Source organism: Pseudorca crassidens, chromosome 1 (assembly GCF_039906515.1).
Source record: "Pseudorca crassidens isolate mPseCra1 chromosome 1, mPseCra1.hap1, whole genome shotgun sequence".
NCBI lineage: Eukaryota > Metazoa > Chordata > Mammalia > Artiodactyla > Delphinidae > Pseudorca > Pseudorca crassidens.
The window spans coordinates 9,168,426-9,185,357 of NC_090296.1; the positions used below are offsets into that span (position 1 = coordinate 9,168,426).

Here is a 16,932-nt window from a genome sequence, read left to right on the forward strand (position 1 = left end):
GCTTCATGTACAGTTGAACCTGCGTCTGTATGTTTTCAGTGCATAGTATTTTACTTCATGTGTATTCAGCCTTGAGTTTGGCAAGAATGGAGTGGCTCTCCCACTTCCCCCAACTCTTATTTGTTCCACTAGAGTTTGTGGCTTACAGTTTGTGTTGGTTGTACCATTCTAAAGTATTACTATTCTGAAAACATTCCAACACGGTTTACATTTAGGAAATCATCAATATAGGTAACTCTCCTGTGGTAGCTGGGCGAAACAAAAGGAAACATTTTTTTTTCTTGATTTAAGCAGTGTAAAAAGCTTGTGGGGTTTTTTTTGTTTGTTTTTCTTTTATGTAAAAGTATTTTAACAGAGTAGTGACTTCTTTAGCCATAGAAACCTGAAAAACTCAAATTATGCTGACACCTTACTATGACCCTTAAATTAATTTGTACTGGTGTAAATAAGCATGTAATTTTATCAGCAAGTGGATGACCTACACTAGGGAGAGTACACAGGATAGTGGGAAAAGCCTTGGCTTGAGTAGCAGAAGGACCTAGTTCCAACCCAGGCTAGCCCATGCTGCCACAGTTAGCCAAGTGACGTTGGACATAGTAATTCACCCGAGTTCAGTACCCACTCCATGCCAGGCACTGTGTCAGGGTACTGCATCGCTGTAATTCTTACCAAAAGATAAGGATTCTGATGGGTATTTTAAAATTCATTGACCCATAAGTCTATCCTTTGGGTACAGTTATGAATAGACCGTCTTTAAGGAGGAGGGTTGGATATTTATTAACAGTCTTTTTTGGGTTGAAGGACTTGGCTGCATTATTCTTTTTTAATTATTTATTTATTGAAGTGTAGTTGATTTACAATGTTGTGCGTATGCATTATTCTTTTTTTTAAAATTATTTATTTTTGGCTGCGTTGGGTCTTTGTTGCTGAGCGCGGGCTTTCTCTAGTTGTGGCAAGCAGGGGCTACTCTTCGTTGTGGTGCGTGAGCTTTTCATTGCGGTGGTTTCTCTTGTTGCAGAGCATGGGCACGCAGACTCAGTAGTTGTGACTTGCCGGCTCTAGAGCACAGGTTCAGTAGTTGTGGTGCACGGGCTTAGTTGCTCCGCGGCATGTGGGATCTTCCCGGACCAGGGCTCGAACCCGTGTCCCCTGCATTGGCAGGCGGATTCTTAACCACTGTGCCACCAGGGAAGCCCCTGCATTATTCTTTAATGACTTTTCACATTAACGCTATAAGGTGGGTATTATATCTATTTTACAGATGGAGTTAAATAATTTGCCTCAAGTCACACAGCTAGCAAGTGGTATAGTGAGAATTCAAGTCTCACTCCTAAGCCTGTTACTTCTTTATTAATCACATGGCTTCAAGCCAAGGAAAGAGCAGTTAATGTAACTGAGCATTTGTTTATTTCAGGCACTGTACTAGGCACTGTTATTTACGAGGTTTTATTTAATCTTCATGGGAAATCAGAGGTGGTAATATTTCAGTTTTACAGTTTGACTTCAGGATCATTGGAAAAGTAACTTATGGTTGGACTTAATCTGAAGGTTATATTTTGTTCTGCTTCTTGAAGGTGAGGGATATGCCCAGCCAAAATGATAATGTCAAATAAAGTATCCAGTAAACATTGGCTGTTGCTGGTTTATTTCATTATAGTGTGCTGTGTTTATGACTAAGATAAATCTTGGTGTGACGTTTAGATACAACTATTTAAACTTCTGATTGCAAATTCAGTTACTTTTGACATTTGATTTGAAGGACTTTCATGACAGATAAAAAGATACCTCACAAAGATTCATAGATCCAAACGGGAGAATCCTATTATTGACAACATTCCTAATGTTTCAAATCTCAGTCATCAATTATGCACAGGATTGTGTTGAAATCGCCTGTGAGATTCCCTTCTTCCTTGATCTCAGTCAATTATTCTTGCTAATTAATTGGGACATGTTGCATTTATATATATATATGTGTGTGTGTGTGTATATATATATATATATATATATATATATATATATATACACACACACACATATATATAGTTAACTTTAAAACTCCTTTTAAAAAACTGTTTTAAAGGGCTTCCCTGGTGACGCAGTGGTTGGGAGTACGCCTGCCGATGCAGCGGACGGACGCGGCTTCGTGCCCCGGTCCGGGAGGATCCCGCATACCGCGGAGCGGCTGGGCCCGTGGGCCATGGCCACTGGGCCTGCGCGTCTGGAGCCTGTGCTCCGCGGCGGGAGGGGCCCCAACAGTGAGAGGCCCGCATACCGCAAAAAAAAAAAAAAAAAAAAACTGTTTTAAGAAGACTTTAAATTTACTGAGTTAATTTTTCATGTTTTCAAACCTTTGTAACCTGTGTAGATAACGACTTAAAAAAATAGTGTTTTTAATAGACATTTTTTCAGCAACAAGATCATGTAACAGTGGAAACATTTCCAAATATAATTTTTCAAAATGTCCTCTCCGTAGTACAAAAATCCTTTGAAAAGCAGCTACTTTTGTCACTCATTAATAAAGTGGTATCTTTACTTTAAAAAGACAGATTAAGTGTGTTTTGTGTTTTGGATTATACCTGCTAGGTAGCATGTACTACTGATAGCCATTTGTCATCACATAAAAGGTAGGCATATTTAAAATTCTAATCTTTGTGAAGAAGAAAATTACTTATTATCTTTAAATTCAACTCCTAAATGTTTGGTCATAAGAAAACCCAGGAAATCAGAAAGTTACTGTCATTTTCTGTCTCTCACAAAGATTCAGTTTAAAAGTCTGTTTTTCTTATGTAGACTGTATGCTCAAGTGTCAGTGCACTGAAATGGACCATCCAGCCAAAGGTACCACCCTTCCCACTGTGGAACTGCTAGTCTTCTCTTTGTTCCAGTCTGATGTATGGCCTGAGTGAGAGTGCAATGCCCATTTGTACATTAAGTATAGTACGACTTTTAAGTCTGTTTTATTTGAACTCTTACGCCTGGGCTTAAACTAATAAGGATGTATTCTTTTCCTAGTTAGTCTTACGGTATCAAAAAGAAGCGTATAACGTAATGTTTGCTTTTCTTCATCCTGCCAAGCACACCTTGAATTCCTAGTAGTGCTCATCATTGTACTAGGTAGGCACTGTGGAAGACAAAGAAAAATAATCAGCATTTACAGAGTGTTTACTTGGTACCAGGAACCATGTTGGTAGCTTTACACGTTATTTCGTTTACACTCACAATAACCTTAAACTGGTAGTATCGCTATTTTATGGATGAGGAAATTGTGACTCAAGTTAAAACCTTGTCCAAAGCCACCCAGCTAGTAAGTGACCGAGCTACTGTCTTTTAAAAGACTGTGTTTTAGAAGACTATTCTTCAAATATGTTTGCCCAGTTTTCTTTAAAAAATTTTTGAAACACTAACATATTCCTTGTACATTTTAAAATCGACTTTAAAATATTTTCATTATAAGTTTAAATAGTTGTAAGGATAATGTAAATACTGATATAATAAAAATATAGTTTTTTTACCCAGTAAGATCTAAATACCTGCCATTATATATTTAAATATGCTTGAACAAGGTCACCATTAATAGTTGGAAATTTAACATTGTATGTTCTCCCATTGAACTCATATGTCCGTCCAACTTCCTCTGCAAGATTTTATCGTCATTTGCATATTTTATGCTTATATCTTTTATTGATCATGCTGTTATTTCTCTATAATAAAAACATGTAACTAAATTGAAATCGATCATACTAAAAATTTGTGTCACAATTCAACTTTCTTTTGCATTAAGTGAATATTTTCTAGTGTAACTTTTTTTTTTTTTTTTTGCAGTACGCGGGCCTCTCACTGCTGTGGCCTCTCCCGCTTTGGAGCACAGGCTCCGGAAGCGCAGGCTCAGCGGCCACGGCTCGCGGGCCCAGCCGCTCCGTGGCATGTGGGATCTTCCCGGACTGGGGCACGAACCCGTGTCCCCTGCATTGGCAGGCGGACTCTCAACCACTGCGCCACCAGGGAAGCCCTAGTGTAACATTTTAATTCCCATAATGATTTCTTCACTATTGATTCTTTTTTTTTGAGTTTTTTAGTGGTTGCTCTAGGGCTTTTACCATATTGATCTTATCAGTATCTCCTTCACATAATCATTGGGTTTTAAGTGAATTTTTCCCCTGGATTGTTCTGTTATTACAATGTTAAGGGCAGTTGATCAAAACAATGTAAATATATTATACATTTGAATAACTAAACATAAAAACTTATTGGAAATATATTTATTGATGTTATGGGTGTGTTTCCCCCTCTTCCCTGATTTGTTCATGTATCCATAGGTGAATATACTTACAACTAGAATTTGATAGGGTTCAGCATAAATTTCACTCTAAATTTTTAAAATAGTTATAAGCTTGAGAAACACTGCTGTCCTAAATAAGTAGATGAGAATTATAGGGATTTTGCAGTAGCAGTATCACTTAGTTCTTTGAATTTCTTTTAATGGCAATGCCAAAAATACGTATAAGGTGAGGAAAGACCAGAAAACTTATTGCTGGTCCTGCCTGAAGATTTTTATATCCTAGGCAGTGCGTAAGGGAGGGTTCAGGAAGGGAAAAAGATATGCCATTTTTGGCTCAGTGGGAGAAGGGAGACTGTACAAGGGAATATGGGAAAGGAGACCCAACATGATGCCAGTGCTTTAAGTACCCTTCTCAGGAAGGTCCATTTTAGGAAAGAATATATTTGGAGATTGGGGATCTGGAATTTTATACCTTAAAACCATCCATGCCCATATACTCTTTAGGAAGTCTGTAGGATCACGCAAACACCATTGTGAAGAAAGTCTATTAAAATAGTAACTTCCAGTGACTTCCCTGGTGGTCCAGTGGTTAAGACTGTGTGCTTCCATTGCAGGGGCCACGGGTCCCTGGCTGGGGAACTAAGATCCTGCATGCTGTGGTGCAGCAAAAAAAAAAAAAAAAAAAATCAAAGTAGTAACCTCCAGTGATAGAACGTGAGCCAGTCTAGATCTCAATGTTCAACGTTAGGTTTGTAGACAAAGAATTACAACACTACCCTTATGCAACATAGCATACAGGAAGCACATTACGTGTAGGCTGGCATTTAATAAATTTTTGTTATTTTAATTTAAAAAGTATATTGTCTGTCAAAAAAAACCCATTTAATGATTCTACTAACTGTATTTACATCCATCTGTCTTCCTTTTGTTGTAGTTAAAACTTCACTGAAATTGCTGTCAGTGGGATCACCTATACGCTAAATGTCACTAAATTCAGTGGACATTTAAAAATCTTTGACTTCTTGTTAGTTCTCGTTGCACTTGACCACTCTTTATGTTGTCTTTCCACAATTTTCTGGGGCAAGAGGCTCTTGATTTTCTTTCTACTTCTCTGTTTGCTTTTTTTGTTGTTGTTGTTTACTTTGCAGGTTCCTCTTTCTTAACCTTCTTCTTAAATGTTGGTGTTTATCAGGATTCTGTCCTAAGCCTCATCTTTTTACTCTACATTAGTTCCCAAAGGCTGTCTCTGCTCACCCCTGTGGTTTCATTTACCCTCTGTGTTTATAAAGCCCTTCTGTATTATAAGCCCAGATGGCTCTCCTGAGCTCTGAACCTCCTAGACATCTCCACCTTGATGTCTGCTCAGATATTCTCTTTGGAACTGAATTCTTCATCTTCCCCTTACCCTGTCTCAGTATATGGCGCCCCTATCTAAGCCGTTGCCCAAGCCAGCACCCAGCGAGTCATTCTTCATTCCTTCTTGTCTTTACCCCTCATGATGACAATTAATTCTACTTCCTAATATATTACAGAAATCCATCTTCCTCTAACTTGCCTCATTGCCACTATCCTTGCCAAACCAAACTTTAGTTTCTCTTACTTATAACATCCTTTCTGCTTGGGTTTTGCTTTCCTCCAATGCATGCTGTACATGACAGCAGGAGTGGCTCACTAAAAGTTCTATCCTCATCATGGCGCCCTTGCTTAAAATCTTTCACTGGCTTCACATTGCCCTTGAGATAAATTTCAGACTCTTTAACATTAATTACAAGGCTTTTTGGATCCCATTCACCCTTATCTATGTAGCCTTATCTCTGGCTCATCACCCTGGCATGCTCGTCACCCTGGCATGCTACAGGAAAGCCTAAAGCAGCTTTTTCCACACCTGCCCCCCCCACCCCGCCCAAAACTCTTGTATCTCAAATATGTGTGCTTGTACACTCTGACGTCTGCCTTCTTTGAATCCTTCTACATGCTACTGTCTCTCTCTGGACCACTGTGTCCAGTTAACTCCTCAGCCTTCTGGTCTCAGCTTTAAATAGCACTTCCTCAGGTGGCCTGCCCTGTATCTCTAGGTTAGGTTCTTTTACACGTTCAAACAGTACAGTGTATTTCCTCTGTCAGGCAACTTATCCCACTTTAGTTAAATGTGTCTTTCGTGGTAAGCTGTTTTGTCAGCTTAGTGAGGGCCGAGAATCATCCTTATCTTGGTCTCTGCTTTCTTTATCCTTAGTGCCTGACACATGCATGAGCATATGTAGCATCTCTGAATAAGCCAACAATTTTAAGTTCTTGTTCTTGTGATTTCAAAATGCACTTTTTTTTTGTCTTTAGTGTCTCAATGAGATCCTGGAGTCAGCAGATGCGCCTTTAGAAGTCACTGAAGGATTCATACAGTCCATTTCTCTGTCCGTTCCATGGGGCTCCTTGCTGCAGGATAATTGTGCACTGGAAGTGAAAGGGTTAGAACTGGTCTTCCGACCTAGACCTCGCCTAGGTAGGTGTATATTATGTGTTTCTGTTTGTTTCTATTTTTAATTTTCAGAGATTGGGAAAGTAACCTGATGGCGTTAAATTCAGTATTAATTTTGCATTGTATTTGTGAGATTTTCAGTAGATAAAATATTAGGGCGTGGTCCATGTGGGGGGCGTGTGATTGTATCTTCAGAGTTATTTCTGTCTCTGTTTACCTACAGGAACTTTAGTATATAATGATTGGTTTAATTGTTTGTTACCAATTATCTAAAGTGACTTATGCTTTTTTTTTACTTGAAGTATAGTTGATTTACAATGCACGGCATTGTACAGCAAAGTGATTGTTGTACATATTTTTATGTTTATATGTATATATATTATTGTTCAAATTCTTTTCCATTATCAGTTATTACACAATACTGAATAAAAAGCGACTTATGTTTTAAAGATTCAAAGTATTGTGCCAGAAAGCAAGGAGGTGCTCCAAGATTGATGGAGAAATGTTAAAAGGACACAGGATTGGGCTTGAAGGGGCTCCCATTGGCCAAATCTGGAAAACTTGGGCATCAAAAAGGATAATGAAAATAATGGATTATAACACACTAAATAAAAACAACCCCTAAGTCCATGTCAATACAAATAAGTATGTAAGGGGGGCAAGGAGAAGGGAAAGCTCTTCATTGCTACTACTTAGAAACATAAAAAAAATGGTGGAATATTCCCATGTTTTCAGCCACCATAGTAAAAATTAATGGTATCAAGATCATCAATGAACGCTGATACCGTTCGGTGAAGGGTTGTTGAAAAACTGGATAGATATTTAGACAGTATCAGAATATCTCCCACTGTTTACATATTATTTGCAGAGGGAAAAAGTTTCTTTTACCGTGCAGAAAATTGACAATCACCACCATAACTGAGTGATCAAGCTTAACCTCATCAATAATGGGTTAACCTGACATCATGTGTGTCCTGACTGAGGGACTGAGAAAGACGTGATCACTTATGTATTATTCCTGCTAAAAGTGCTTAATCTGAATCAAATCACGAGGAAGCAGTCAGACAAATCCAAAATAAGGGAAATTCTATAAACTAACTGGTTGGTACTGTTAAGAAAATGTCATGAAAGACAATGAAGGTAGAGGAACTGTTTAGATCAAAGGAGACTAAAGACACGAATAACTAATTGCAGTACATAATTCTCTTTCTCTCTCTTTCTTTCCTATGAAGGGTGTTATTGAGGCAGCTGGGGAAATTTGGGTATTGAATGTATGTATGATATTTTGTCAATGTTACGTTGCTTGGGTGTGTTAATGGTATTGAGCTTTTGCAGGAGACTGGTCCTGTTCTTAGGAGTTACATGCTGAAGTCATTAGGAGTGAGTGTTATGATGTCTGCAGTTTACCTTCAAATAGTTCAGTGAAAGTTTGAGAGTGTGTATGTAATCTTTTTTTTTTTTTTCCTGGCTGCACTGGGTCTTTGTTGCGGTGTGTGGGCTCTTCGTTGCCGTGCTCTTCTCTGGGTGTGGCATGCGGGCTCCAGAGCACGCGGGCTCAGTAGTTGCGGCGTATGGACTCTCTAGGTGTGGCACGTGGGCTTAGTTGCCCCGCAGCATATGGGATCTTAGTTCCCCGACCAGGGATTGAGCCCACGTCCCCTGCATTGGAAGGTGGATTCTTAACCACTGGACCACCAGGGAAGTCTCAGTGTGTGTGTAATCTTGATGAATCTAGGTGTAGGGTATGCAGGTGTTCACTGTACACCTCTTTCTTAGGACTGAAAATTTTCAGAAGAAAACTTTGGGAAGGAAAAGATTTAAACTGATAGCAAGTCATTGTTTACAAATATATGCGTGTGGTAGCTTTAATTACACATATGATGTTTTCTGATTTATCAAACATGTATACTGTGCTTCTTGCATGCCAGATACTGTTCTGGGTGGTTTACAAGTACTATCTTCACAGTAGCTCTTTGACATAGATACTTTTAATTATCTCCATTTTGCCGAATAGGAAATTGAAGCATAAATACTAGGTTTAATAACTTGTCCAAGGTTATAGCTAATTAAATGGAAAAGATGGGATCTGGATCTAGGCAGTCTAGTTCTGGAGCCCCTATTCTTAACCACTGTGCTATGTTGTGTCTTGGATTGTCTACTGCAAAGAGTGTGTGTTTATGTATAAGCTAGTAAAGTCATGATGGTGAATCATGTTAAATTATGAACTTAAATTCTTTCAGTGACAAGTGATGTTTGTAAAGATATATTTGAAGAATTATGATCCCAAGTGCTGCCTGAAACACCATTTAAGTTATGCTTAGTAAAATTTAGTATCTGTATTTTTAAAATTGGTAATCTATGCATGGAAATTCTTAATAATCTGGTATTTAATTAACAAGAATATTTTATATTTTAACCAAGCTGAGTAGATATAGTAATACTTTACTAAGGAAAGTCAAATATTTTACCCTTATTTTAAAAATATTTCATTAAAAGGACTTTTAATTTTAGAAGACAATAATTCTAGTAATCTCTGTCAGTTTGTTTTGAATAACATAAGGAAGTGTGGTGGAATTCTCTCATAAGGGAGGATCTGGAAAGGACTCTTCGCAGTTCGTGTGTTCCTTCTCCAAGGATGCTCTTCTGTTTTATCTACATTTATAGTAACCTTCTGAAGCCTAGGTGAACTGCTATCTCTCCTTTCCTGTGAATTCCCTCAGCCAGAAGATTTAGCCTCTTCTCTTAGCTAGCATAATATTTTCTGTTGACACTCAGTAGTTGGCTATTAATTCTTCTTAATTTTATCTCATTTCTTCTACTATCTTGTAGTCTCTTTGAGGGCAGAATTAATAATTATTTTATTTTTCTTTCTTTTATAGCAGGGTCAGCTAACTATGGCCTGCACACCAAATCTGGTCTGTCATCTGTTTTTGTAAATAAATTTTTATTGGAACATCACCATATATACATATTCATTCATTCATTCTCTCTGGCTGCTTTTGTACTAGAGTGAGAGAGTTGAGTAGTTGTGATAGAGACCATATGGCCCACAAAGCCTAAAATACTTACTGTCTGATCCTTTGCAGGAATTTTGTTGACCCCTGCTCTACAGTATTTTGAACAGTACCACTCATATAAAATATCCATTAAATACTTGAATGAATATGTGAATTAATATTTGTCAGATATGTATCATGTAATGAGAACATGTGTCTCTGGACTTCTATCTGTGATTTTTTTTTTTTCCTTCTCAGTTATTATAAGGTGATGTTTAAATCTTAGGAGTAATTTCTAGACTATTGTATCCCTGGGTGACACCATGATGCTGAATATCTCTTGGAGGATTAAGAATTTATCTGTTTGAAATGTGTGATTTTAAGAAATGGCTTTGTTGTAACTGTGAGAAGTTATTTAAGATTAATCTATATTTTCTGCAGCAACTGGTTCTGAGCCTATGTATTGGTCAAGTTTCATGACCAGCAGTATGCAATTGGCAAAAGAATGTCTTAGCCAGAAACTAACAGATGAACAAGGAGAAGGATCCCAGCCTTTTGAAGGACTTGAAAAGTTTGCTGAAACCATTGAAACAGGTTTGGCATTATTGAGTATTTTCAAAAATTTTAGATTTTACTTAGTAGTAAGGCTTGTATAAGAAAAACTCATTTGAATGATTTTAAAAGAATTGTTATTCTTACTTCAGAACTTTAGAATTGAGGTTATTTTAAAAATTGTACAGTAAATCCCCCACATACAAACCTTCAAGTTGCGAACTTTCAAAGATGTGAACCTGCGTTCACATGTCCAATCACGTAAGTTAGTTCACGTGTCTGGTGTACATTGTCACGTGTGTGCATCCTCTTCAAGTGGCTGTGCTTTTGTGTACTTTACTGCACAGTAGTATATAGAGTACAGTAATACAGTATCTTTATTTCAAGCCCAGGATGTCTGGAAGCAAGCATAAAAACAGCAGTGATGTAGCTGCTGGTACTACTACCAGCCCCTGTGTGCCAGTTGTTGTGCTGGACTACTGTACTTTTCAAGGTACTGTACTGTAAGATTAAAAATGTTTTCTTTATTTTTTGTGTTTGTTTTTTTATGTATTATTTGTGTGAAAAGTATTAGAAACCTATTACAGTACAGTACTATATGGCCAATTGTGTTAGTTGGGTACCTAGGCTAACTTTGTTGGACTTAGGAAAAAATTGGACTCGCTCTCGGAACGGAATTCGTTCATATGTAGGGGACTTACTGTATTCAATTAAATTTCATGTTCTTTTTTACCCTAGTTTCTCCTCTGTTTATTTTATTATGCTTGCATAATGAAGGGATTAGAATTCAACAGATAGTGTTAGTCATTGCCCAGGTTGAGATGTAACATGGGTAAGTGCTCAGCAAGGCAAAATATCTATTACAAAGCTCAAGATTTGGGGATTTTTTAAAGGAAAGAAATTCAACTTTTATTTTGTAAGTTCTTATTAAACTAATTTCGTATTTATTCCTTTCATTAGAAGTTTTTATTTAGTATACACATGGTCTCATGTTGATGGTTACCTGTTTACTCTAGTACTAAGAAGAGTAAAAGTCACTTTTATAGACACTGTCTTGAGAATTGAACATGTGCCAGAAAATTCCAAAACTGGAACTGCACTTGAAATTCGAATAGAAAGGTAAGACTTCTTATATCTGAAAGCAAATTACCCTGTTCTTTTCTTTGTAAATAATAAAATCTGACTCTCGTTAGATTTCAGGATGCTTTTGGAGTTTAGAGGTGCTTGTATTAAGTTAATATATTACATTATTTCTGAGTAAAGTGCTTTTCTCCAAGTTGTGTTCTAATCCCATTATTGAAAACTGAAAGTACCAGTTGGGGTATAATTGTATATAATATAATGCTCTGAATATTTGATTTCACAAAGCAGGTAATTCTCTTTTAGTTAATATCAAATCGAAATAATGACTATTTGAGTGGTACTAAATTTAAGGTACTCCTGTTGGAGAGTTTCAGTTTTTTCATATGAACAATGTACTATTTAGATGTGTCTCATTAATGTGATAGGCTTTTTTGCTTTGCTTTATTTGGTCTATGTGCTGCTTTAGGCTAAGACTGTTGTTTTCTTTGAAGATTTTGTGAAGGTATTTTAAGGTTAATATGTACAATAGTGATTTACTTAAAAAGATGTAAACACATCACTTTTCGTTTTCTGTGTTTGCCCACTTGGAGCACCTATAAATAGCTCTAAAACAGGGACTGATTTACATACCCACTACTGAGTGTTGTTTTGAGGTAGTAACTCTTCACCTGTGTCTTAATGCCACATGAGCTGCCAGCAGAGATAAGCAGAAAGAAGTAGGTACACCGGGCACCAAAGACACTTTGTATGTGGATCTGTTGGGGGCCTTTATTGAGTTCTGGTCTCTTTCACAAAACATAGCTATTAGTGAAACAGTTACTGTTAACAGATCTTTGAAATTAGGTTGCATTACCTTAAAATGGTATATTTAAAAAATTTCTAAAATCTCATGCATTTAGCACAACAATATTTTACTTAAGCTGAAGATGAGTCATAAGGACTCATAGAATAGTTACAGGAATTCAAGAAATGTCACGTCAGGGGCTTCCCTGGTGGCGCAGTGGTTGAGAGTCCGCCTGCCGATGCAGGGGACACGGGTTCATGCCCCGGTCCGGGAAGATCCCACATGCCGTGGAGCGGCTAGGCCCGCGAGCCATGGCCACTGAGCCTGCGCGTCCGGAGCCCGTGCTCTGCAACGGGAGAGGCCACAACAGTGAGAGGCCCCTGTACCGCGAAAAAAAAAAAAAAAAAAAGAAATGTCATGTCAGACTTGTGACTTGGAGCCAAATGCTGTCCCTGTTAACCAAGAGATGTTTGTGAGGGAGCACAGGAGTTGTTTTCCTTGAAACTAACTTCAGGAAGTTATTAATTTTTTCCCCCAAATTTAGGAGCCTCAAAACATTACCTTGTTGGGCTTAATGTCTCTTCATGAAAATATTTACTGTAGTAAAGCATGGTAATGCTGACCCACCTTTTAGATATATTCTAAGAAGAGCTAACACTTGAAAAATTCCTTTAACTTCAACAGCGATGTGCATTTCTTATAATTGCAAGTAGGTTTTCCTAGGAGTTTTATGCAAATGCTCTTTTTGTTTTTAACTTTCAGAACCATGTACTGTGATGAAACTGCTGACGAGTCCTCAGGTATTAATGTACATCAACCCACAGCTTTTGCTCACAAGTTACTTCAGCTCTCTGGAGTGTCTCTCTTCTGGGATGAGTTTTCTGCATCAGCAAAATCTTCCCCAGTTTGTTCAACTGCACCAGCGGTAAGGAAAACAAAACAAAAAACCAAAAAACCAAGATCATAGATTTTTGAAAGGTTTACATGAGGGTTTTTAAAATTTCCTAGGATATGTAATATGTACTAATAGGTTTCCGTCTGATGTGAGAGTTAACACAAATATTCAGTAATGGGGGCATATATTTTGGAGATTTAAGAATACTCACATTTATAATTAATGCCGTTTCTGCCAGTTTGCTATGTATTACTTAGATAAACACTGGATTCTGTGTCTTAGAGGGAAATGATATATTAACATCTAATACCCTTTTTACAGTAAAAACATAAAATCAAGTAATGTTCACATTTACCTTACATGCTGAATGTATTACTGAAAATGTATCTTACAAGTCATATCTTAAAGAAGTTTTATAATTAAGGAACTCTTTGTTAATCCCTTCTAAGATTGGAGAGTCCTTTTATAAATTAGTCACTCAATGATTTATCTTTTACTTTATTTCACAAATCTTATTTTCTTAATTATAGAATGTCTATTAAATTTTCTTATTATGGAACTTGAACAGAGACTGTGCTTTATTCATAAAGTCCTTTTCCATGATTTGCCTTTATTAAGGTACTGTGCTGTTTCATGGTAGCTCTACAATACTGGTTTATCCATTGTCACATCATACAGTTTTCATGTCAAATACTTTATTCTTCTTAAACTGACAATTGTATTTTGCATTTCAATTTCTTTACATTAAGGTATTTTAAAGAATTGCTTTTTTTCGTATTGCCTTACTGTAGGAAGCTGAGCCAAAGCTGTCCCCTAGCTGGAGTCCCAGAATTGTTTATGAGCCACACCCACAACTAACTAGGAGTTTGCCAGAGGCAGCACCCTCTGACCCGGTGCAGATTGGAGGGCTAGTCGGTAGTTTGGGGTTGAGTCTCACATTGAAACAGAATGAGGTACTTCCTGGAGCTAAGGTAAGTATTTGTTCTATTTTCTGTAGATAAAAACAGAGGAAAGCCACAGGCATCCTTTACTCTGTGCGGGGACCCACTGATTGGTTGCTGTAAATTACCCTGTGACGAGGGGGCCACGGTCTTGGAGTCAGCGTTTTTACTCTCAGCTGGTGCTTCTGTCTGTAGGTGACAGAGTTCGGGTGAAGACGGGCTTTCTGCCCATCTGCTGCAGCTCAGGATTTGAAGCTGTCTCCTATACTTACTTTCCTCCACTTTCAGAAACATTCATTAGTTCAGATAACTGGGAATATCTTAAAGAATCTCTATCATCATCAAATGATAAAGTTAAAGGAAGGAGAGATTGGGAAAGCAAGTTGACTGAAGGGGATGTTTAATCACATGTATGTAAAACTATCCACCTATGTGTATTTTGAATGGAATGTCCATTTTTATAATACTTATGAAAAGAGATTGATTTTTTTCATGATGTCTCATAGCTTTTTGAAGACAGTGTAAAGACAACTGTACTCATTTCTTAGGGAACAATATTGAACAGTCTGGAGAATCAGGAAACTTGTATGTATTTAGTCAGTTAACAATGTGTCTGTCAGGTATTATTTTCAGACTCTGAAAACTAATCTTCCATATAATCTGTGTAAAATGTAGTTTGAGAAGATATCAGGGTTTATTTATTTGTATATTCACTTATCTAACTAGCTCTAGACATTTGAGTGACTACTGTATGCCAGACCCCATACAAGTTCTTGGGACAGATGCAGAGATGAACGGAATGCAATCTTGGTCTTAATAAAAGATAAAATAAGGGCATAGACATGGCTGTGGGAATGTGGAAGAGGGAGCCACTGAGTACATGTGAACATACATAGAAAGGTTTTAAGTTCAGCATATAATCAAAAAGAGATCTTCCCACTGTCCCCAGCCTTAACTCCTTGTTGATTTATGGCCTGGGATGTCAGCAGTCAGTAAGGAGGCCCCATGAAACCAGCACTCCGCGGGTCAGCTTAGCTTAAAATCCTGGCTCTGGATCTGTTAGATGGCCTTGTGCAAATCACTTAATCTTTGTGAACTGTTTTCTCATCTGTAAGACCGGAACAGTACTAAGAATTAGAGGAAATAAAAGCATCTAACACAGTGCCCCAGTACGCAAAAAAAAAGTTGGTAATAATGATTATTATTATTATTGGAGAATGTATTATTTTATTAGTTAGATCATGGAAATTTCTCAAAGTCACTATGTAATTTATTTTATTTTTTGTTCTTACAATCAGAAGAAATTTGTTTTTCGCCTGGGAAAGATGCCATTTCCCAAATATAAGTATTTTCTTAATTGAATTATTTTTAAATTGTATAATGGCATAAAGATAATAGGAGTCCGTGTTAACATTAAAAATAAGAGGAGGTGAATGAAAAGTAAGGCGAGCATATTCAACTTTCCAGAATGTGATGTAGAGAACAGGGTAATTGCTTTTGTCAGCGTATACGCCAAAAGAATCAGGGTGAGAGTGGGATCGGGCTTTTATTTCTAGAAGGAAAAATGGACAGGGAGCTGGAAAAGAGAAGGGAATTCCACATGAGCCCCCTCTTTCTGCTGTGGCTCCATGCCCAGTGGAGAGTGGGCTTTGTGGAGCACAGAGGGCATTCACAGGGACACACTGTTGATAGAGAAGGTCCTTGCATGTTCTACAAAGGAGTGTGATCTGTGGGCAAACTTATGAAAGCCAACTTTATTTGCTCTTGGCTTGAATCAAGCTTTAAAGATTATGATTTGGGTCTTTTGAAATCATGATGGGAATGATTACTCTGTTACCGCTATAGATATTCTTTCTTGGAGACTGTATCTTAAGGCCTCCTCAAATACCTTAAATACTCAAAAAACTCAGAGAGACACAAAGTATGACATTGGACTTGCCAACATGGAATTTCTCAGGAGGATTTTCCCTCTTAAAACAACAGTTGTTGGCCTTACATCTTTTCATTTAGATTGTGTGGATTAGTAGAGAGAACCTTAGGTAAAGGAATCCAAGGCTAAATGATCAGTATTCCTCTTAGTGCATTAAAATGTACTGGGATTTGTCATGATGAGTTTATAAAGAGTATTCATCCTGAGTAGTTTTCTTCTTTTTTTTTTCAAGTTGGATATTGATGGACAGATAGACTCTATACATCTATTCCTGTCGCCAAGGCAGGTGCACTTGCTTTTGGATATGTTAGCAGCTATTGCTGGACCAGGCAAGTATAACTCTGTTGTTATTTCTAATTCTTTAAAACTTTTTAGCTAAAATGTATAGCATACAAATAGGGAATTGTATTACCATATAGGAAATGTGTGAACTTAAAGCTGTATTGTAGGGACTTCCCTGGTGGCACAGTGGTTAAGAGTCCGCCTACCAACGCAGGGGACACAGGTTCGATCCCTGGTCTGGGAAGATCCCACAAGCACGGAGCAACTAAGCCTGTGCACCGCAACTACTGAGCCTGCGTGCTGCAACTACTGAAGCCCACGCACTCTAGGGCCTGCATGCTGAAACTACTGAGCCCGTGTGCTGCAACTATTGAAGCCCACATGCCTGGAGCCCGTGCTCCGCAACAAAAGAAGCCACTGCAATGAGAAGCCCACGCACGGCAATGAAGAGTAGCCCCTGCTCGCTGCAACTAGAGAAAGCCCGTGCCTGGCTTCCTTTCAACGAAGACCCAATGCAGCCAAAAAAGAAAAAAAAGCTGTATTGTATTGTGACTAAGAATCCTCAATAGTTAAATTTGATTGGATCTTTCAAATTGTATTATCCTGGCACAAATTGGGGTTCAGATTCTTTGTATCATATACATAACATTTTCAGAACTGACTGGCTTACTTCCTTGGTTGGGGGTAGTACTTCATACAACTGAGAAGGTGTAATTC

At 37.8% G+C, this 16,932-nt stretch overlaps 1 protein-coding gene across 3 annotated transcripts in view; it reads left to right on the forward strand.

Moving 5' to 3' along the window:
• The window catches only part of ATG2B (autophagy related 2B), a 78,262-nt gene that overhangs the window by 1,373 nt on the left and 59,957 nt on the right, over positions 1–16,932 (forward strand). For all 3 annotated transcript variants that reach the window (XR_010940860.1, XM_067726356.1, XM_067726366.1), the window contains exons 2-7: positions 6,614–6,776; positions 10,190–10,342; positions 11,317–11,419; positions 12,930–13,092; positions 13,854–14,033; positions 16,166–16,262. Coding sequence is in view for 2 of the 3 variants with exons in the window: in XM_067726356.1 (XP_067582457.1) it covers positions 6,614–6,776; positions 10,190–10,342; positions 11,317–11,419; positions 12,930–13,092; positions 13,854–14,033; positions 16,166–16,262 (859 nt within the window). In the remaining variant the exon portion in view is untranslated. The remainder of the gene's footprint in view (positions 1–6,613; positions 6,777–10,189; positions 10,343–11,316; positions 11,420–12,929; positions 13,093–13,853; positions 14,034–16,165; positions 16,263–16,932) is intronic.